The sequence below is a fragment of the Symphodus melops genome (assembly GCF_947650265.1).
Source record: "Symphodus melops genome assembly, chromosome: 5".
Classification (NCBI taxonomy): domain Eukaryota; kingdom Metazoa; phylum Chordata; class Actinopteri; order Labriformes; family Labridae; genus Symphodus; species Symphodus melops.
This window is the reverse complement of record NC_136695.1, coordinates 26,429,068-26,448,565: the sequence shown is the minus strand read 5'-3', so window position 1 is coordinate 26,448,565 and position 19,498 is coordinate 26,429,068. Positions and strand designations below refer to the sequence as shown.

Genomic DNA, 19,498 nt, shown 5'->3' with positions numbered 1-19,498 from the left:
AAGTTTTAAACTCATGTCCATCAAAAGTCAAATACAGAGTGAGCGAATGTTTGGGGTGGAAATGCTGTGTAGAGAAAGCAGTTTTGTGACATCATCATCAGTTTTCCCCAGAAGTCCTGTCTTCGTATGTGGTCCATCTTTTCTTTGACAGCACAATAGCTTTACCTCACACGCTCCATGTGGAGGGTCAAACTTGCTAAAAGCCACAAGAGCAACAACCGAGTGAGCAAGGCCAAACAAGAGACAGAAACAATCGAGCGAGGGGCAGAGAAAAGGGGATTGTTGTGATTAAAAGACAATTATCTGTGCACATCGACTTCCCAGTGTTGTGCGGTGTCAGGCTCGAGCTGAGCTGTTCTGCCCCAGAAGGTCTCGGGAGACAAAGGCCACTGTGTCAGGAGGAGGAGAAGGAGGGTGGGGGGGTGTTAACAAGTGTTGGGGTTTCATGACACTGTCACGCATGCAACTGTGTGAACATCCTTAATGCAACGCTAAGGCTTAACGACGTGTGCTAAACCGTAGAGCTGGTGAGCGAGAGTTGGCTGGAGAAACTGACTCGTTTGGATGGACGTTGTCCCAGAAACAACCAGACTTTATAAAGTTGTTCGCAGACATGAAAAAGCGACTTTATGTCCAACTCACCGGCAAAAAAAACAACACATTTTAGAGCTTATATCAGGTTTCCCAGGTTACCTTTTGATAAACTTCACTTGGGGAATATGAGTTTAATATCAGGACGGCTGAAAAGATGTAAGTTGTCATTTAAAGAAAAATGAATGTATTTGTTTGAAACAGCTTCGAAGGGAGCTCAAGTTCACTGTGTGGAGTCAAGGACGTCGAATAGAATATGACAGACAGTAAAGTCTTCTTTAACATGCAAAGCCAGGACATTGTTTTTGACTTGGGTCTGTAAATAAATGCACACCCAAAATGTACCTTACCAGACCGTGACATCTTCACACCTCAGAGGTGATAGTCTTATTTATTTATTCAACCCTGTAACCAGGAGAGAAACCTCCGGGACAAGACAGGCAGCAGCTCTCGGAGAGGTCATACATGAATGACAAACATTTTAAGCTACCAAAATAGATACTTGAAATAAAAAAGCAATAACAAATAATTTAATAGCTTGAAATAGCGACAATAAATAATCAACAAATAAAATCAATCAAAGCAGTTACAGGTAGGTATTGGGCGATTAAAAATAATATTTAAGTTTCCAAGGGGGATTAAAGTACTAAATTTGAGGTGTTGTCAAATATTCCAAGAATTTGCTGTAATAGCAAGAAAAGCATTTTTTTCCTTGGTCATTCTTGGCATGAGGAACGTGGAGAACTAGTCTCTCACTTGAGCGAGTTCAAAAAGCACAAAGTGTCATGCATTAAAGAAGTTTAGACCTTCATCGTGGTCGGTCTAATTTGAACTCTTCAAGCCTTTCTCTCTTTATGCACCTTTGTTATTTGGTGAAGTTTTGCCAGAAAATCCCACTTTGCATTAAAAGACCTGATAAGTAAAGCAGCAAATGTTGGTCAAAATTGACTACAATCATTAAATGGAATAGATCAGGCAGAACATCTACAGCCAGATGTGTCCGCCTGCAGGTCATCTAACTTCCTCTTAAAAGCCTCCAACAAGAGCAGCTCATTAGGTTTCAGGTCTTTTTTGTAATTCATTCATAGGAAAGGGAGCAGCAAACTTTTCCCACCTTTTTCCATCCTGTTCAGTTCTGAGCTTTGGAGCAAACAGTAAAAAATGTTGGCTGTCTTAGGTACTCTGTTTGATGAAGGTCAGAAGGTACAAAGGGAAGCAGACCTTGAATAGTTAGAATACTTTAGTGTTTTTCTGTGTAGAAGAAGACCATCCAACACGTTCATACAACAAACAACAATGATTGGTCATAACTAGGGAAGTTATGTGTCCTGAAACTTCTGATTGAACTAAAATAACCTTTTGGCCCCAAAATGTTCAGCTTCAAAACGAATCTGCGTTAACTTAAGAATCGACAAACCAAGAATTTGACTTGAATTCTGGTGCTTTGTTTTGGATCTGATTTGTGACTTTTTGTCGACATAATGTTCAAGTTTTTAAATATTTTATCCTTTAAATTGCTGGTGCATTGATCTCCACGGTGGGCACCGTGGAGACCGTGTCACAGACTGACATCTTGGTTTATTAGCTTCATGCTAACGTGTACTGAAAATGCCATTCATTGGCTCAAGCGATAATTTTAACGGAGAAAATATGAATTTAACTTAACATACTTTTCAAAGAACAACATGTGCATTAGTACTTTCAGGCATATGTTTCCTTAACTCTGTGGAGACAAAAAAAAAACGCTGACTCACATTAGTCTAGTCTCCTGCTCTGATCTATGTTAATAAACAGACTGGGCTCTGATCCAGTGACACTGCGTGATCTGCTCTTGGATGGTGGTGGTGTGTGATGCGTTCATGGGAGTTCACAGCTCTTATTGCTGTTTTTGAACAACAGTAATTACGCATGTGCAGCTTATCACAATCAGTAGAGGCCCAGAACGCTGGAGTCTAGATAGAGCCAAAGACCGGAAACACATCAGCATTAACTTTAGAGACGTAGAACATTTTAAATCTACATTTGGTTGGACATGTATGTACAGCATTTACAGAAAGCTCATTTAAAAAGTTGATAAAATAAATCGGATACACTGACGAGGGTCTGTCTTTCTCCTTGTGTGGAATTGGCAGGCGGCACCCTAACAGCTTTAACTATAAATTATCTATTAAATTATCTGAACTGATCGCTATCACGTATCTTAAGTACAACTCGTGAAAGAGTTTTTAGTGGTCTCTTCAGTGTTGACTTTAGTTTTACAACATAAAAAAATGTTGGTTCCGTTGCTACTGTCCCTCATTTTGGCCCTATCACTCTTCATCATCAGCATCACCCCCTCCCAAACTCACTTCCTGTCTTCTGTCACATTGACCTCGCAAACAACAAAAATGTGGATCTGTTCTCCATCAATCCAAAATGATTGAATATGTGTAACCATACAAGCCTGGTTGAACAGTAAGGCTTCGGCGCTCAAAGCCTCACCCATATTTGTGGGGACGAGGAGGAACAGTGGGGCCCTTTGTGGCCCCCGTGTGTATTTATGAATGGCTGAGCCTTGGGGCAAAGCGTTTAGAACAATGCTGCTACACTGAAGGACTCATTTTCATATGGGAGGGGTGATGGTGATGATGGTGGCGGTAGTGGCGGCGGTGGTGGGGGGAGTTTATTCTTCACCGTTGGGGCTTGGTACAGAGAGTGGCGAGAGGTCTTGGTGGCAACGGGCTGAAGTGGCGCTTTGCATGTGAGTGTCAGAGGGAAAAAAGCTGCTGAAACAGGAGCTGCTGAACGCTTGGAGATCGGCCACGGTCACCTGCACAGGTGAGCGACGGCACTTTTTTTTTTACAGTTATACCCTTTGGAGAGTTTGAAGTTGGAGAGTTTTTTGGAAGAAAAAAAGCAAGAGAGAGTAGATTTGTACAGATAGAACAGATCTATCTATCTATCTATCTATCTATCTATCTATCTATCTATCTATCTATCTATCTATCTATCTATCTATCTATCTATCTATCTATCTATCTATCTATCTATCTATCTATCTAATATCTATCTATCTATCTATCTATCTATCTATCTATCTATCTATCTATCTATCTATCTATCTATCTATCTATCTATCTATCTATCTATCTATCTATCTATCTATCTATCTATCTATCTTTCGATCGATCGATCGATCGATCTATCTATCTTATATCTAATATATATCTAATTTTGTTATTTGGGATCTTTAAGGTCAAACACCACCTCCAGTCTGGATGAATGTGTTCATGTTTGCGTGAGCGTTCAAAGATGAAGTGATGAGTTAGTGAGTGAAAAGATTGTTGAATGAGTCACAAGTTACACTTAGTCATTACCTAACTGAGTGTGTGTGTGTGTGTGTGTGTGTGTGTGTGTGTGTGTGTTTGCTTTAATGAATGCATGCATGAGTGATCCAGTTATTGTGATGGGTAACGGTGCACACAGCAGTGATTGAGTGTGTTTTCTGTGTGTGTGTGTGTGTGTGTGTGTGTGTGTGTGTGTGACAGTGAGTGTGTGCTGATGGGTGTTAGCGAGGGCTGCTAAAAGCTCAGCCAATTATTACTGGACTGATTTGTCTGCTTGAGCCATTAGCAGTGAGTCGTTCCTGTAATTGCCAGAGCGTATTAAAACATCTAAACAGATATCTGACGCCAGCTAGAAGAGCCTCCCACAGCGCTGCCAACCAAAACTGTTTTACAAGTGATTAAACATTTGTCTGCTCCATTCAAACCAGCAAAAGATAGTTTTTCTTGACTTTGTGAGACGCTACAGTCTTTGCCCTAAATCTGCAAAATAGGAGATTTAAAGTCAAAACCTTCGCTGTGTCACACTTTTTAGAAAGGGCCACACAAGTATTAGAGTAGGAATATGTAAAGCAGGGTGATGTAATGTTTGACCAAAAGCCTATAGCTACTGTTTTGGATGTATCACAGTGGTTACACACTTTCTGTTAAAGCTCCAATTAGTGTGTTTTCAAAGAATAGGATGTGTCAGTGTGTAGAAAGTTTGTGGTTCAAATTGGACTCTTGAAAGCTTTTTGTACATTTTTACAGCTTGGCATCATGATGAATTGAGAAACGAAGAAGAAATATTTTCTTATTCTTCTTTCTGGAAATATAATGTCCACAAATGGGAAAATAAAATGATTTCAGCAGAGTGCTGGCAGATTAATGCTCACTCTTACGAGTGGTGACAGCGAGTCAAGTGGAGGGTTTCAGGGAGCGTTGGGATAGGGCCACTCTTGATCCGTCTGTGTGGCTGAACAGGTGACGGCTCTGTTTGTCGCCCCCTTTTGTTGGGAGCGGAAGGGAGCGAGCGCTCTAATGGGAGAGGAGGCCTGTGGCTTGCCATCTGCCTTCTGGGCTGGGAATTCACCGGGTTTGCCAGGTAGAAAAAATGGATCTGCTAACTGAAGCTTACTCCAGAGTAATGCTAAACCCATGTGATCAAATATTTACAAATGTGATCTTTCTTTTTTTTCTTTTTCGTTTTGGGGAAAGAGAAAAAAAGCTGGTTTAACCCAAAGAGAAAGGTGTAGGGAAAATGTAGAAGAAGAAAAACATTCATACAACCTGAAGTTACAGTTTCCATAAGAAACATGATCAAATATACTGGAATAACGTAACAGCAGCAGGATCAAAACAAAAGATGCATTTAAGATCACATGTCCCCCAAAACCCCAAAAACATTTTGCATTAGAAATAATAGTTAATGCACCTTGGATTTTCTTTATGTTAATTGCAGCGATGGTTTAATTTTCTTTAACTGTAAGCCCGATCTGAATCTGTGCCAACACTCTTCTGCAGAACCTTGGACAGACTGTGTGACTGGATATTGGCATATCTCCGTGTTTATGTTTGTATCTCGTGTGCATGAGTGTGTACGCGGCGGGCTGTGCTCATCCCAGCTCAGCGCTCCATGTGTGGGAGGGGGAGCAGTCATGTTTTAAGACCATCTGCTCCTCTGAGTATTTCTGCTTGTGATGGACCAGCGCGCGTCACAGGCAAACAGCAAAGCACAAGCTGTGAGCGGGCCTGTTCCGGAAAAATTCCTCCAGTTTCTCCCTCGCACAATGGGCAGTGTTCTGCACACAAGGTTGCTATTCTTTTTATCCAAGAGCCACGGCGAAGCCCTTGTACACAGGCGGCCGCAGACGATATTCACAATGAAAATGTTCTTCTTGGCACAGTCGCTTGTTTGTGTGAGCCTTTTGGGTTTGCGTGAGCAATTTCAATAATGTAGAAATGACTCATAAAAGGTGTCGTGGCCTGATTTAGCTCAGATGATTGTTCACAAAGCGTGTGTTCCTGAAGCGTGATATAGACTATGCAATTAAGCTTATGCTTTGATTACCTTAGGTATTAAAAAGGGGAGAAGCTGCAGCACAAGGCAGCAAACAAATCAGATGCACAGATGTACTCTTATCAAATAACTTAAGCTCTAAACACAGATTTGTCTTTGACGTTAGAACACGATTTTAATTTCCCTTCTCTTTGCTTCTTTTATTGTTGTAAAAGACAACAGTAAAAAAAAACTCTTTCTGTAAAACTTGGACACTGCTTTTGCACGCTAAATGCACACACACACACACACACACACACACACACACACACACACACAGAGACTTCAGTCCCAGCATGACATCAAGAAGGCCAGCGGGGATGCAGAGGAGGGTCACATAACTGCACACCCCACACTGTGTTGGCATGACTTATGCTGCATGTGTGTGTGTGTGTGTGTGTGTGTGGGGGGGGGGGGGGGGGTATGCCACATTTAAACACGTCTCTGGAGCATCAATGCAGCTTTCTTGTCTTCAGCTTCTCTTCAAGCTGTCTCCGGAGGGATTCCCTTGAGGTTATTACAGACTTGGGCGATGCCATCACTTGGCTGCTGGCCTGAAGGCTTTTGCAGGCAGTGACTCATACTACATGTAACAATGAGAGAGTAGGGGGAAATGTACCACTTGGACAGACAAGTTGCCTTTGTTACTTTTATATGTAAACTAGTTGGACGTCTAAGTGGATGCATGCTTGTGCTCCTCGCCTACAGACATTCCTCAGCAGGGAAAATAGTAGATCTGCATATGGCTGGAAAGATCGATAATCCCGCCCTGAAGGACGTTTTGAAATTCTGAAATCTATGTTCATCCAAACGTGGCTTCAAATTCAAATTCTCGAGTTTGATTGTGTGATTTAGGCTCTTTTATGTGAACACATGAACATTTCCATGATCAAAATCAGTATCAAACTAATGTTAATCTGCAATTTACATAACCATATTCATCTCACGAGTTCTATATTCCTCCCACTCTCCGTATGTTGATGTTACACAGACGTACTCAAAGTGATATTGAGTCATCCCTCCTTCAACGCTCAGTGTTTGCTCTTGTGTCTTCTGCGTCACTTGCATGGAAAAGTTCAGCTGGTGTCGACATGTTTTGATTTGACCTCAACTGGAAGTACGATGAAGGCCCTGGATTCTTGAGACACATGGGGCAGCTCGTGGCGACTGTGGACCAGAGGAAAGGAATTCTGAGTGGGCCAAAAGATCAGCTCCACAAATGCCTGAACGCATATTCAAACCTGCCCACGACGCATGTAAACCAGAGCGCAGACAGACTCCCTCTTTTACCCTTCTCTCACTCTCACGTCTCTCTTTATCTCCCTTTTCTGTATTTACCCATAGATTCTGACATCCCGGATTCAGAGCGAGATCTCAGCGAATAGGAGAAGAAGTGAGGACTGAGAGGGAGCAGGAGCCTGGTGCCGAGGCTGGTATGAGGCAAGTGTTTTCTCGTGCGTGTGTGTTGAGCGTGTAAGTGTGCACACGTATGCTGTGTGCTCTGTGCCAGCCGTTTGTCTGCTCCATCAATGAGGACGTTGTTGTTGTTGGGGTTGGTGGTGGTGGTGGTGTCAGTGCTCCTGCCTGGCTGCACCGCTCGATTCTCTCCGGCTGTTGCTGATGCCTGAAAACACTCGCCTTGCTTTTGGCCTTTTGTTGTCGTGCAGATGTCAGAGTTTGACCATATGATGTAAAAAAAAAAAAAAAAAAACAGTCAGGATTGTCGACGCACACAGGCAGAGTCATTATGAGTGGAAATGTTTCAAAATGAATCATCCTTTAATTTTAAGTTCCTCCTTTGTGTCTGATAACTGACAGAAAGTAACACATGGGTCTGACTGAAACTTGTAAACAGCTGACATCAGTTGGATGTTAGTAAGTGTAACAATAAAAAACAACAACAACAGTAGAATACTTTTTTTTTTCTATTTTCAGAAAACAACAGATTTGAAAAGAAGTGCAAAATACAGTCTGAAAAAGAATCAAGCAAGCTTGAACCCTTAAAGCTGTATGACCCGATTCAGTTTTGAACTTTGTGTAAAAAGTTGATCAAATCAATAACTATGGGCTCCCTCAGCGTTATTATGCCGCACCCTCACCTCAGCAGCCATTAGCCAACTTTCTTTCACTTTTCAAATGTCTTCAAACTACCAGCATAATGAGCAGGATGATTTCTCTCCAGTCCTCTTTGCAGTCTCGAGCAAACAGAATTATTTACATTTTTCATACATGAGGCTATATGTTGGTCGAGGATTTTTCTGGGGGATGTTGGGAGGTGTTAATCACGAATCTCTAAAACACACAATCCACTCTAAGACCTGCCATCTGCACACACCGGCTGCTGCATGATGAGGAGATATGTCTGCATGTGTTACATCCAAGTTACTGTCAGCATGATAATATTATAGATTTATTTTGTCTTGAATTTCACCAGCTTCAATTCTCTTCCAAAACCAAGTCAGTATCGAGTACAGCAATGTTAACATGTTTGATATGAGCTAAACAAAAAGCACAAATAGTCAATTGATGTTATTTTATTTTGTTATTAAAGGTAAGGTAACATTTTGTTTACAACTGAAGAAAAGTCTTTATTGTCCAGAACAACAACAGTGCACTGAAACACGTTTTAACTGAGAAATGAAAAAAAACTTAGACTTAATAATTAACTTAAACTGTATAAACCCAGTTGTATCAGCACATATCAGATGAGCAGATACCAATAATCACGTGAAATACTAATATCTGCCAATTATGGCTCAAAGGTAGTTCTTCATATAATTGTGTCTAAAGTGTTTTCTCTCTTTGGTTTCGTTATACAACGTGCATGTAACTGAGAACAATCATGAAAAGACGCTTCATCCTTTCTTTCTGTGAAGCAGTCTAAAGAGAACATCCTGAAACAGCTGCTTTCATCAAGTACGCACAGAAACAGGATTAATGTCACTTCAAGTAAAACAGGTGAAAGTTACCAACATTGAAGCTTGATATGGTCGTTCTTTACTCATTTCAGTGTGAGCATAAGGATGTGTAGGAAGTTTCATTTAGTAGGCCTTATTTGAAGTCAACTATGGAAGACCAAAGGGGACAATGAAAGGTCTCTGGTGTGCAGATAAGATACTCTTCAGTGCACACTGGAGACAATCCCTTTAGCAGAAGAAGGTGTTATTGCATGAACACAAGATACTTTCTGACGCTCATGAGAACATTTTACTTCTGCATCTTCTCATGCAGACGTAAAGATAGTTTCTGTTGAGCAGAAAGGCATTTTTTATTACTTTATTGATCCACCCATGTCTCCTTAGGGGCTCTGAGTCAACTGTTTCTTACTGCTGATTTAAACACTGCACCAGTTTAACATTCACTCTTTAACTATTTACTTTGACGGTGGGATGAAATTACACATCAGTGTGCCTTGTTGTGAAATGGCTCATTTTAATATACACACAGAGTTGAAATCATTGTGACATCGTGGCCATGAGGGGTAATCATGCTTCTGGTTAATGGCAGTTGAAAGAAGGGTTATGTCAGCTTAAAAAAAAAATCTCTCACTCTGTTTGGATTCTTAACTGAGAAACACAATCAACACATTTGTCATTTTTTTAGTTTGCGACAAAGTGGCACAGTTTTAAAGACGCTGTGATACTAAATGTTCCTTTTCCATTTTGCTCATTTTCTACTTCAATACTCTTGTCTCGGAGTATTGTCATATACTGATGGTATTTCTTGCACAGTAAACACATAGTGTCAGCACTCCACCAATGACGTGATGCACGGTGACTGGAGTTTGGCGTGAGCTCAGCCAACAGTGAGGGTCATTCAGTGGACGAGCCCACGCACAGAGAGCATCATTAGTGACTCTACTGAGCGAACAGCAAACAGGTGCTGACTGACGCTGAGCTTGTGTGACTTACTCCGCCTCTGTGCGAGTGAGGGGACTGTGAGTGATGTCATCGCCTGATGGTGCTGATGTCACTTGATTTTCTGTTACAGAGAAGAAGGCTGTCCGGCTGTCTGGGTGTGAGTGAACACCCTCTAGTGGAGCTGCTGACCTGTCCCACAGAGCGTCTTGTCTGTTTCCAACCATCAGTGTTTTCAAGGTAAATACATGTTTACACCGCTCTACAGACAAAGTTATAATGGACTTCAAATTTATTCTTTTCATGCACCCTTTGTACACATTGTTTTTTTTTATTATCCCTTATATTTGACATTTGCTTCTTATACTTTATTCTATTTGTTAGTTTAACCTTATTTTGCATGTTAACTGTTTTTTTTGCAGCAATACACCAAGACAAATTCCTCATATATATAAATGTCAATATTGGCAATAAAAAACTATTCTGTTTCTGAAGTTATACTGTGTGAAGGTAGAAGATGTTTTGTGGATCATTTGTATTGTTAGCTGTCCACTTTTTACAGTGAACAACTTCATCCTATTCTCTTTTATTTTGGCCATACAGTTAAAATAGACACTGAAATCAACATAACCGCTATCGGCCAAATAGCGCCCCTTAGTTTAGAACTAAAGTGTAACAACACTAATACTTGACAATTTCAGGATTTATGGACAAATTAAGGACATCTAGATTCTACAAGAATGATCAATGGTTTATTACCTCCTGCATTCACAAATCAGCTCACACCTATTTCCTGCAGACTTTTTACTCGGGCGGTTGCAGGAAAAAGTGTGCAAAAGGTCAGGCTGAATGGATTAAACATTTGTGTACATCCGTGCACACCATCTGGACGATGTCGGGAAAATCTTCTGCATGACGTGCATGTGTGAAAAAAGGAAACTAACTTAAAACGTGAGACCTGATTTAGGCCTTATGGCCCTGACATTGCCTCAAGAGCAAAACACAAAATACAGTGAAAACAAAATCTTTTTTTCCTTTATGACTTTTAAATACAGATTAATAAATAAAGAAACACATCAATTCACATTTTATTTTTAAATGTATGTCTGTACCTTAGGAAAGTAGTCACATGATGACTGTAATACCTTCAAATTTCAGCTCAAGCTACAAGAAAAACTTCTCATGTCATATAAAGTACCCTGATGTCAAAGGAATTGCAGTTTATTCATCTTCCACATTGCTTTGTTCTTCTGATATCAATATGAAATTTCATTCTTCTCACGTCTTATTCTCTCGATAATCTCCTTTGTTTTTCTCTGTTGTCAGGGTAACAGAAAGAGACAAAGTGCATCACAGTGTTTTTGTAGATAAATATGACTGACTGTTGTGTGACTCATGGCTGCAGAGTTATATCAGCATTGTTTCATCTGGGAGATGAAATGTTGGAGGATGAAATCTTGGCAATTGCAAAAGAAAAGTTTTGGTTTTGAGAGCAAAAAAACCAAACATTTGGTGACAATAAACATCATTTAACTATAATTTTAGTTTTTAATGATTCAGTAATAATGGGGAAAAATGTACGACCATTTTTATATTTTAAAAAAGTGTAAAATATGTTTGGGAATTTGATTTTATTTCATGTCAAACTTCTATTTATTCTTGAACGGATGTTCCCTCATTTCCAATGAAGGCAAGATTACAAGCACAGTAATACTAAAGGTACTAAAAGTTTGTTACTTGAGAAAATTTCATAACATCCATGTTTTCTATGCTGAGGGACCACAGTCTGCCATCCAGCAGCACCCCTCATAGAAATCTTCATCAAGTACATCAAGTAAAAACAACAAACACGAAAACTTGATTAGAAATAGCACTGAGAGCCATTAAAACAGTTACACAAAGAGGCTCGAAAATCATCTCTTTCCTGAAGTATGCAGATTTACTGATTTCATTGTTAGTTTGAGGGACTTTAAGAACAAGCCTCTCAGGAGAATGAATGACGGTTAATAACTGCTTTGTTTCTCTCCTGCACTCTTTTGGCAATGTGCTTTTCTTCAAACCAGAAATTTTAAATACTAAATCTCAGAAGCATTCGAGTGTTTTTAGGATTTTTTGGAGATGGATGCAGTTCATGAGTCATGCAGCAGTGTCATCATCAGTATCACATTTCAAAAGGAAATGTTCATCTTCCGATGATTCGTGTGCTGACGGGATGTGTTTCACAGGTCTATGGTCCAGCGTTGAGCAGAGAACATGTGGTGTTTGGAGCTGCTCTTACCACTGCTGTTGATCGTCAGAGGTAATAAAATGTGTCTTCTTTGATTGGTAGTAGACATTTTAATAAATCTTCTCCCCATGTAATCAGTGATCATCACGGAGGATGTATACTGATCCGACTCTTCCTGAACTTCTCTCAGATGCCAGTTGCCAGTGGAACGTTTGGGTACCTCGGGACATCTCAGCCATGACAAATTCCTGCGTGGTCATCCCGTGCACCTTCATGTATCCGTCGGGTATCAGGCCGTACCGTGGCATTCACGGCATCTGGTACTTTGGCCAGCCCTACCCGCAACTCTTCCCTCCCGTCGTCTTCAAATCTCGAACGGACGTCGTGCACGAGAGCTACAAAGGCCGCACGAAGCTGCTGGGCGACCTGCACCAGAGGAACTGCACTCTGCTCATCAACAACATCGGCACGGAGCACTCAGGGAGGTACTACTTTCGTGCTGACCTCGGTGGAGCCAACATGTATACGTTTCCAGACTTCGCTGAACTTAAAGTTCTCGGTAAGTCAACTATCAGAGATCAATAAAAATACCGAAATCCGCAGTAAAATGTTATATTATTCCATGTAGTACTATGTAGTCACACTATCTATTGGCTATAACTTAACGGTATAAAGGCCCCGACATGCCAAGCAAGGAGATTGTCAGCTGTCGGTGTGCAGTCATTGCCCTAGTTTTTGTGTCCGGCTCCATTGCTACTCGTCAGCCTTTTTCTTGCTGATTCAAATTGTTGAATCTGCGTTGGCGGTTGATGAGAAGAATGTCACTGATTGGCTGATTGGCTGTTTCATTTATCTCCAGCTCTCGATACACATTCAGGAAAACCCCCCTTGAGCCTGCCGCTGTAGTATCCATGCTTTCACCCATTAGTGCGGTTCCTTTTTATTTGTTGTCTTCTTTTCTTTTTCCACTAACAGTGGTTATTCTACATAACAGATATTTGACTGTTGAAAAACGCTGCTTACATGGGGCACTGGTGGCGTAGTGGCTGGTGTAGGGGCCCTATGTATGGAGGCTACAGTCCTCCAGGCCGGTAGCCTGTGTTCAGGTGTGAGACACCCGAACACTCTCTCTCCGTCCCTGATTTCTGACTCTATCCACCGTCCTTCCTCTCAAATAAAGGCATAACAAGCACACAAATTAAACCTTAAACAATACTGCTCTAGTTTTCAAGTTATCCGTTCCTGGTTCCTAAGTTCCTGGTTTTAGTACTCATTATAGAAATGAATTGTATTTCTGTCCACCAGATCAACCCAACATTGATGTCCCAGAGGAGATTGTCAGCGACGAGAGTCTGGAGCTGACATGCTACGCTCCTGATAACTGCCCCGACATGACACCTGAGATCCAGTGGATGTACACCGACTACCTGCCTGACCCAGAGTTCAGCTCCGACTACCTGGAGGAGAGCAACACAGCTGTGCTCTCCGGCACCCTCACCTTCACGCCAAGACCCATGCACAATGGTCAGCTCCTGGGCTGCAGGGTCTACTACCCCAACACTACACTGGTCTACGAGAGGCTCATCACTCTAGACATCAAGTGTAAGTTAAAATCACCTCCCACTCTAAGACTCAGGATAGAAATTAAACCTTTGATTTCATATTCACTCGAAAGGACTGTTGTCTCTAACTTGTCGTACTTGATTCTTAAAAGCAATTATTATCTGGATGAAATTTTAAAGTGTCAAAAAGCCAAGTGTTCCTAAAATGAAGTTTTAACAACCACCAAACATAATGCTACTGTATGGCTAGGTCTTAGGTGACGTGGGCACAGTTTTATCTTTAGCTAGAAGCTAATGTCAGCATGCTAACATGGAAAAGCTTTGAAGAACAACTTTATTTTTAAATTTTACTTTCAGTGTTAATTAAGTTTAAACCTTTATCATGCTGGTGATGGCAAACATGGATTTTCCTTCCTCACTTTGAATTGGCAGAATTACTTACTTTTAATTTATTTCAGCTAAAGATTAGTTTAGCTATGTACAAGTTGTTATCTTCCTTAATGTTTATCAACTAGTATTTCAGATCTTTCTGTTTCGCTCAGTTGCGTTCATAAACCACTCGACCGTGCTGGTGGTCAGGGTTATAAGCAATGTGGTTATTACACTGTCACCACTGTGATGCACTGAGTTACTGCAGTGTTTTCAGGTCTGCTTGTGTAAGCCTTTGCAAAGGTTATGGATGGTAAAATACCAGAATACCATACCTGTTGTCTGTAAATCTTGTCAAAGTTAATTATAAAAATAAAGTTTTCTTATCATTGCAAGTGGAGTCAAGTCATCCAGTGCAATGGACACATTTATAATGTTCACCACTTTTCTTAGGGCTTCTTATAATGAAAACCTTCTTAGAGTAAACCAAAGTAGAGTGTTCATTTTTATTGAATTAATAATTTGAAACATTCAGTAACATTTTTTCAATTAAATATCACTGTCTCGCATTTCTTGCAGTTTTGTAGAGTTCAGTGAGTCCTTGAGCCTTAAGTCTTACTTTCCCTCCCAGACTCTCCACGCTCTGTTTGGGTTAACGTGTCCTCAGAGGTGATGGAGGGCAGCTCTGTGATGCTGCACTGCGAAGTGGACAGTAACCCTCCTCCCAGGATCTCCTGGATGTTTGGAGACCAGGAGCTTCTGTGGGACACGGCGTCCAACATCTCTCTCTCTCTGGACGATCTGACGCCTGCACAGGAGGGAATATACACCTGCATTGGCGACAATGGCTACGGCACCATGAACACTTCACTGTACCTTTCTGTCAAGTGTAAGTCTCGGAGTCTGTAGCTGAAACCCAATGATATACATTAAGTATGTGAAGGGATAAGGGAAGATACCTTTAAACGTCACAGTAAATGACAACTACTAATAAAATGGTAAAAATGGACTTGAGCGTGTAAAGCGCATTCCCAGTTTTCTGAACACTCAAAGACTTTTTTTTTTGACACCACATATCATGAATCACATGTCATATTCACCCTTTCACACCACATTTCCACACCGAAGCTGCTATGTAAATTATGCATCAGTATGAACTAGGGCTGTTAAACAATTACATTTTTTATGATGACTACTCGCTAAATTGCAACAGTTCCATCCTTATCAGTATTATTCGGTATTAAAATGTGACGCAGCTTATGAGTGGTTTGACTGTCCCCTTAATTATAGTTGTCATTTGGCATGATGCATACATCGCAACCAAAATGTCAAATAATCAGAGATAAAACATGTAACCATCCTGCCCTCTTGGAGCTCTTAGTGGCACATGTGGCTGCAACAGGTTCCTGTTTTTGTAACAACTGCACTGAAATTCACTGTATGCTTGTTGTGTTTAACCAAAAAGCAGACTGAGAGCTTTTACACCCAACTGGTGGAGCTTTCAGCAGAGTCAGAGAAAAAATATTTCCCTCAGCAGATGGCAGGGAGGAAAAGTCAGCTTGCCAAAAGTACTCTTATTAAATGATTGTTTTTGTTACATTCAGAACTTCGATCATTTCAGGTAAGACGTGTGTAAATGGCAGAGATATTCAATCTGGAAAAAACCCTGTGAAATACTTTTCATTTTGTTGCAGACCCTCCACGTGAGCCTCAGGTAAACGACTCCATCACTGTACAAGAGGGAACCTCACTGGCCCTGCACTGTAGCACCCAGGGCAGCCCAGCCCCCACGCTCACCTGGCTGAAAGATGGAGAGCTGGTTGGCACCATCACTGCTGACGAGCTGTCCGTTTTGGAGATCGTAGAAATCACACCTCAGGGAGATGGACAGTACCGCTGCCTGGCCGAGAACGAGCATGGGAGAGCAAGCAGCTCCATGAACATCACAGTCGAGTGTGAGTGCTTATTGTCCTACAGCTGCTTTAAAATGTCCACTCTTGGTGCACTGGTTGCCAAGCAGCTCGTGTGTGCACCCGATGGACAGAGGCCTTAGACCTCAGGAACAGGTAGCCCGGGTTCGAATCGGAGCTGTAGCTCCTTTTTCGCAAGTATTCCTCAATCTCTCTCTAACCAGTTTCTGACTATCCAAGAGCAAAGCCGTCGTTAAATCCCAGTTCTGAATGAAATGATAATTGTTGTTTACTCCATGGTGACTGCTGTCTGTAAACTATGAACTATTGTGACAGGAGTTATTGAACCATTACTGAAGTAATGAGGTGAAAAACCATTATTCACGTATTCGTACCGATCCCTTGGATGAATAACAATCACAGGATTTCATTAGAATCCAGCTTACACTGAATATACAGTATATTCCTTTTTTTGTACCTATTCTTGATAAAGTACTTGTCCTGAAAAGAAAAAGAACATTTTGTAGTTGGTGCTATATGTTCTTAACTCTGTGGCCTCCTTCAATAGATGCCCCAGTCCTTCTGGAGGAGTCAAAGTGCACAGTCGTCAGGGAGGGTGTCCAGTGTGTCTGTATGGCCACAGGAAACCCTGAACCGACCATCGAGTTCTACCTGCCAGACCTGAACATAACAATCAATGAAACAGATGGCCGGTACAACTTCTATACACACACAGATGGACACACGTCTACTGGTATGATCAAGCTACGGGAGAAAGGTGAGCGGATGGACAACGGCGGCCCCGCTGTCAACGTCCACTGCAGCATCTTCAACATGTACGGAAGAGAGAGCGTTCTTCTGGAGCTACAGCAGGAGAGTGAGTAGAGGGAGTGATCAAAAGTTATGTCTGATAGAATCTTTATCTGTTCATTTAAAACATGTGATTGCTGTCTTTTCCAGAAAAGTACATGATGGCGGTTATTGTTGGCACAATTGGAGGAGTGGCAGTCATAGCATTCATCATTGCAGCAGTGAGATACGTTGGCCACAACAACAAGAAGTGAGTATAAATGACGTACTAATTGAGAGGCCAATGCGAGGCACAAGCAGTGATTTTTCCTCACTAAGAAAGTTCACATATCCAAGGAAACACTTAAGCCTTGTCATCCATTCTAAAACACTTTGATGCACATTATTAATGAGTGAGTGTGGGATTGGTGTCGTGAGAATTATTTCTCCAGAGCAATTTCAGTTTATTTGCCAGTACAAGTCCCTTTTGAAGTCCTTGGAGATCCACATTGGCTTCCTTGTGGAACGGGTTAGCAAGCTGGACTAACCTTATACTTTGCAGGCACAATTCCCTGCTTTGACACTGCTTCTGTATCCTGTATCCTTGACCTGCTACGCTAAATACAACCCAGGTAGCCCTCTTAACCAAGGTGCTTTATTTTAGCCTTGAGGCGTATTTGGACCCCAAAATTTACAAGCTTTCTCTGACAATTCGCCCCTGAAGTGGGTGTGAGCTAAGCAACTAAACCCATAAAATAACCACGTCACTCACAGCCATAGTTGGCCTCCAGCATAACCTTACAGAGCTTGTTGTTTTAAAATGGATGCCCAGGCTTGGCGTGTCACCCTGCGTTAGTAGTGGCAGTCACGTCCGAGTCTGACTATGTGACTCCGTCCCCCAGAGAGAATGGCAACCCTAGGCAGGACGTGGTCCTGGAGAACCCAGCGTTGTACTACAGCGCAGTCAAGAAGGACAAACAAAATCTGAGGAAGAAAGTGGTGAGACATGCTGATGATAATTATGATTATGATGGAGACAGGCTTGGATAGCCCTTCTCTGATTCTTGGGGTTATAGTTTTATGTAATGCAACAAGTTGTGTTGTCAGACCCCATTTTGACCTCTGAAAATAAGGTACAACATCTCTCCCACTAGCATTCCAGTAGCTCCATTCATGACCTTTCCAAACACTGTTTTCTCTTGCTTTCATCGCTTCTCTGCGTTTTCTGTCTGTTTTTCTCTCCCCTAACTCTTGCACAGCTTAAGACAGAGCTGTTGGGTTCAAAGTTTAACTCCATTCTAGAGGAGACTACGGTAAGGTTCAAAATCAAACCCCCATTAAAAAAAAAAAAAAAAAAAAAAAAACACAAGCTCAATGGTGGATGCATCTCCTCGCATATCAGCTTCTGTGTTGCGAACACTGCTGTTTGTTTCTGAACCTGCCTTCTGCATGGCTGCCTCATTGCTAACAAAAAACAGCCAGACTAACCAGAAACATCTCAATCTCCTTGTCAGTCTTCAACCAGTAACCATTAACATCTTTTCTGTATGGTGTCTGTCGCCCTCCACTGTCGTCTGAGGTGTCACCGGCACCTGGCCAGTGATTTGTGTCACTGATTGGTCCTTCTATCTGCAGGGAGAAGACGGGGATTATCAACCTGTGGGCTCTTTGGCAGGACTGGAGAGGCAAGAGCTGAATTATGCTGCTTTGGAGTTTATTGGGGCCAGGCCCAGGGAGGGAGCCTCAGGGAGGGGGGATGACGGCAGCAACTACACGGAAATCAAAGCCAAATGAATCGCGATCCTTCCCTGATCCCTCGGCTATGCGAGATACAGTGGCAGCCCCAACACATCCTCAGCCCCATAAACTGTTTAATAACCCACCATCCTCAACTGTATTTCCCCTGCATATGACGACTCCTCATCTCTCATTTCTTTAGATTTGTCACATATATTGTACCATGCCAGCAACCCCCCTCATGCTGCCCCCCCACCTCCATGGGACACCCTATTACATGCCATCATTGGGAAAAAACAACTTTTTTTGGCCTGTGAATGATCCACTGGACAATATCAAAAGAAATGTTTAGCCTCAGTTGTCGTTCAAGAGCTCTTAAACATCCAGTGTTAACCAGCCGCCATGTTTATGTTGCTTTCTTCATTGTTTTTAATTGTGATGATGTTATCGTCAAATGACTGATGTCGAAGTTCCCATATCAGTTTCTGTATTTGCTCTACATCTGTCTGTTCTGTCACTGTGTCTGCTGCCAGTCGATGCATCAGGGCAAGGAGTAACTGTGCTTATGTTGTGTTATATTTATGTTTGTCTATCCACCGAGAGCAAACCTCTCTCTCTCTCTCTCTCTTTTTCGGTGAAATTCATCCGGGAAAGTTAACCGACTGAGGCAAACGATGGAGGCCATCTCAGCATCTTGTTCCCAACATAATTATGTTAAATGTGTGCTGTGACTCAGTAGCCTCTCATAAAAAAAAAAAATGAGAAAAAAGTCAACATCACTTTTTATAATTGAAGAGGTTTTGTAGATTTCTTTGGCACACTGCCCAGTTCTCAGAAAAATGTTACCGCTTCCTTGCAGCTTTTTCCACTGAGCTGCAGAATGTGTTGAGATTCGGGGGGGAGGGGGGGGGGGGGATTTTCCGCACTTTGGCCGAATGCAAAATGTCTGTCTGATTTTCTCTTCTTTAAAGAACAAGGGTTCTAGCGCTTTTAAATGACCTGGAAAATGCAGACGTAAGGAGCAACAGATGTGCAAGGGAGTGGGCCAAAGTGTTATCTCTTTTAGACAATGTGTATGTGTATGTGTGTTCAAAT

General features: G+C 41.7%; 1 protein-coding gene across 4 annotated transcripts; it reads left to right on the top strand.

Annotated features, from left to right (window-relative positions):
- Positions 1 to 3,253: 3,253 nt before the first annotated feature.
- mag (myelin associated glycoprotein) lies at positions 3,254 to 19,411 on the top strand. 4 transcript variants are annotated; one of them, XM_079344875.1, is made up of 13 exons: positions 3,254 to 3,408; positions 7,297 to 7,392; positions 9,943 to 10,049; positions 12,035 to 12,108; positions 12,227 to 12,595; positions 13,342 to 13,638; positions 14,599 to 14,856; positions 15,662 to 15,922; positions 16,446 to 16,754; positions 16,838 to 16,937; positions 17,569 to 17,665; positions 17,926 to 17,979; positions 18,302 to 19,411. In XM_079344875.1, exons 4-13 carry the CDS (start codon positions 12,063 to 12,065, stop codon positions 18,458 to 18,460), a joined length of 1,950 nt encoding a protein of 649 aa, XP_079201001.1. In that variant the 5' UTR covers positions 3,254 to 3,408; positions 7,297 to 7,392; positions 9,943 to 10,049; positions 12,035 to 12,062; the 3' UTR covers positions 18,461 to 19,411. The 4 variants fall into 4 exon arrangements, with proteins under 4 accessions (XP_079201001.1, XP_079201002.1, XP_079201004.1 ...); XM_079344876.1 differs by lacking the exon at positions 17,926 to 17,979; XM_079344878.1 differs by lacking the exon at positions 17,569 to 17,665 and having other exon boundaries at positions 18,302 to 18,416.
- The last annotated feature ends 87 nt before the right edge of the window (positions 19,412 to 19,498 follow it).

What these genes read in the sequence shown, in the direction of transcription:
- mag (XM_079344875.1), top strand. Translation starts at nt 12,063, where the DNA reads ATGTGGTGTTTGGAGCTGCTCTTACCACTGCTGTTGATCGTCAGAG. An exon ending in AAAATCTGAGGAAGAAAGTG is followed by an intron (nt 17,666 to 17,925) that starts GTGAGACATGCT and finishes ACTCTTGCACAG; the next exon opens with CTTAAGACAGAGCTGTTGGG. An exon ending in CCATTCTAGAGGAGACTACG is followed by an intron (nt 17,980 to 18,301) that starts GTAAGGTTCAAA and finishes TTCTATCTGCAG; the next exon opens with GGAGAAGACGGGGATTATCA.